This window comes from Propithecus coquereli, unplaced genomic scaffold, assembly GCF_000956105.1.
Source record: "Propithecus coquereli isolate 6110/MARCELLA unplaced genomic scaffold, Pcoq_1.0 Scaffold4, whole genome shotgun sequence".
Lineage (NCBI taxonomy): Eukaryota > Metazoa > Chordata > Mammalia > Primates > Indriidae > Propithecus > Propithecus coquereli.
In genome coordinates, this window is record NW_012149729.1 from 10,520,700 (window position 1) to 10,523,204 (window position 2,505).

Here is a 2,505-nt window from a genome sequence, read left to right on the forward strand (position 1 = left end):
TGAATTAAAAATACCTAATATGCAAATGTAATAATTTTCTGTATATATACAACTGGGTCTGCACATCTGTTATCATTATGAACATCTTTTAAAATAAGACCCAAGGACAGGAATGCTTTACTAACCTGCAGTGGTCTCTGTTTATCACTGCTCTTAGGAGATTTCAATCCACTTGTTTGCTGCTGTAAAAGAAGTTGTCTTGCTGCCTGGAGAGCCTAGAAGTAAAAAGGGAACAATATCTAAATATTTGGTTAAAAGTTAAATTTATTATCAGTTATTCCTCAGTTAATAGTAAAAAGCTTCAATGTATAAGAACCCCCATCTTCCTTTCTAGAAAGAATCATTCTTTATCTTTCAATATGCAAAAAAAAAAAAAAATTGCACACATGTATACAACTTTTCTCAAAATCACGGAGATGCATGTAATGCTGCAGGAAATAAAGTTAATTTGCTTAAAGTGCTTAAAGAGGAAAAAAATCATAAACTGCATCAAAAACCTCATTTCCACAAGGAACTTGTCTTTGAGTGTTCAACTAAAATGCCCACTCCCTTTAAAATTATCATTCAATTTGCATTTTCATATTACAATTTTGAAGCAAAAGCAGTAGACTTCAAGTGTTACCGGAAGCTGTAATTAAATTTGACAAATCAACATCAGATTATCTTGAAAGTGAATTAATAAGGATTTTCACTAAAGATTAAAAACACTTTTTTTGTACTTACAATTCAAGGGGAAACCTCTCCTTTGACAAAATAAAGTGCAGTTTTAATGCCAAATAAAATTGAGTGGTTTTCATTTGCATTCTTAGCAAAATCAGAGAACAAAGAAATTACCACTCAACCAATCAGGTTTGTTTCTATGTGTGACAGAATACCAATCAAAATAGAAGATGTTTTCATTTATTTTTATGTTTTCTTTCCCACTCAGGAAAATAAAACTTAACATAAGAAATTAATGTAAGCATTTCATTTACTGGAGGGGGGGAATGATTTGTAAATGTACTACATAAACTTATATAGAAACTAGTGACACAAAACAAAATGTATATTAAATTGTTTTAAAGGTAGCAGTATAAACTAATTTAAAAAAAGAAAAAAACTTTCCAGAGCCTCTTCAAAAATTCATTTTCTCTCTGAACAACTGAGTTCAATGAACACTAGTGATGAAATTTTTCAACATATAAAACTGAAATAAATCATTGCCTTACTGTGTTATTCACTGTTTTGGAATACAAGATAAATTTTTCATAATGGGAAAAACATTATTATACTAATATTACTCTATAAAAATTAAGATTCTCAGCTGATAAAAAGTACAATTTTGTTTGGAATCAATGATCTGGTTTTTAAGAGTTTCTAGTATCCATGACAACAGTTGCTTTGACAAGATGTGCATATGGCATTACACTGCCAGCTGGTGTGAACAATGTTTGAACTACTGCATTGAGATGCTGAGCAAACAGAAAAAGTTGCCACGTCTTAACCCTCAGGGAAGGCAGTCATCCCCTGATCAATTATGAAAAGACAGAGAGAGGGCTGCTACAGTCTGGCTCCGAGCAAGTTTTTAGAGAAGGCAGGCAGACATAGAAACCAAAGTAAACAAACTGAATGCACTAGCACCATCTCCTAACAACATTGATTTGTCTTCCCACAGCTGGATATGGCACAGTTTGTAAAGCACACTTTTTACATTTGAAGACACCCTCACAATAATCTTCCTTTTGTTTTTTAAACTTTTCAAGTAATTACAAGTCAGCCTGAATATTTCTAAAGAAGACACATTCCAGTGAACGCAGGCAATTTATGAGAGTTCAGTTTGAAGGAAACACAAAAAATAATTACTTTATTATCACAAACCTCACTATTTGAAAAATTTACACTCCATATCCTAAATAATATACCATTCTTTTAGTTGCAATTTATAAAATAACTACAATGATATTTCTCTTCAAATGGAAATTACTATAGTGTGACCTAGACTGTGCCTATGTGAGATTCTCAAAATTAAACATCAGTCAATTATTTTCCCATTTGATGCCAAACAAGGTTTGCCTAATTTTTTTCATGTAATTGTTTTTTTCTTTCAGTTGATTAGTTTATTTTGTATATATAGAGACTTATTTGTATTAAATTCTGCAGTCATTTATTATCCTTAAAAAATTCTAATGAACACAGTTTACAATCTTGGAATTGTGAATGACTAAGATTCAAAGCAATCTTAGAAATTATCTAATCTGACCCTTTCATTTTAGCAAATGAGAAAAATGAGGCCTAGAGTAATCAATTGCTTTGTTCAAGGTCACAAAGCAATTTATGAGTGCTTTGTTCAAGGTCTCCTGGCTTCCAGGCCAGAGTGCATTCCATTGTGCCATATTGTCTCTGTTCTATCAAAGAAATCCTCAGATGGCAATGAATCAAATTCTAGAGAAGGAGAATATAAAAAATCATAATGAATTATTCTTTACCTGTAAAGAGAGCATATCCATTTTTCATAACTGAAAAGGG

The 2,505-nt window shown here is 31.5% G+C and overlaps 1 protein-coding gene across 9 annotated transcripts in view; it reads right to left on the bottom strand.

The window, feature by feature from the left end:
• Positions 1-2,505, bottom strand: part of FOXP2 (forkhead box P2) — a 350,012-nt gene that overhangs the window by 210,110 nt on the left and 137,397 nt on the right. For all 9 annotated transcript variants that reach the window (XM_012652751.1, XM_012652750.1, XM_012652749.1 and 6 more), the window contains one exon: positions 126-215. In XM_012652751.1, the coding sequence (XP_012508205.1) occupies positions 126-215 (90 nt within the window). The remainder of the gene's footprint in view (positions 1-125; positions 216-2,505) is intronic.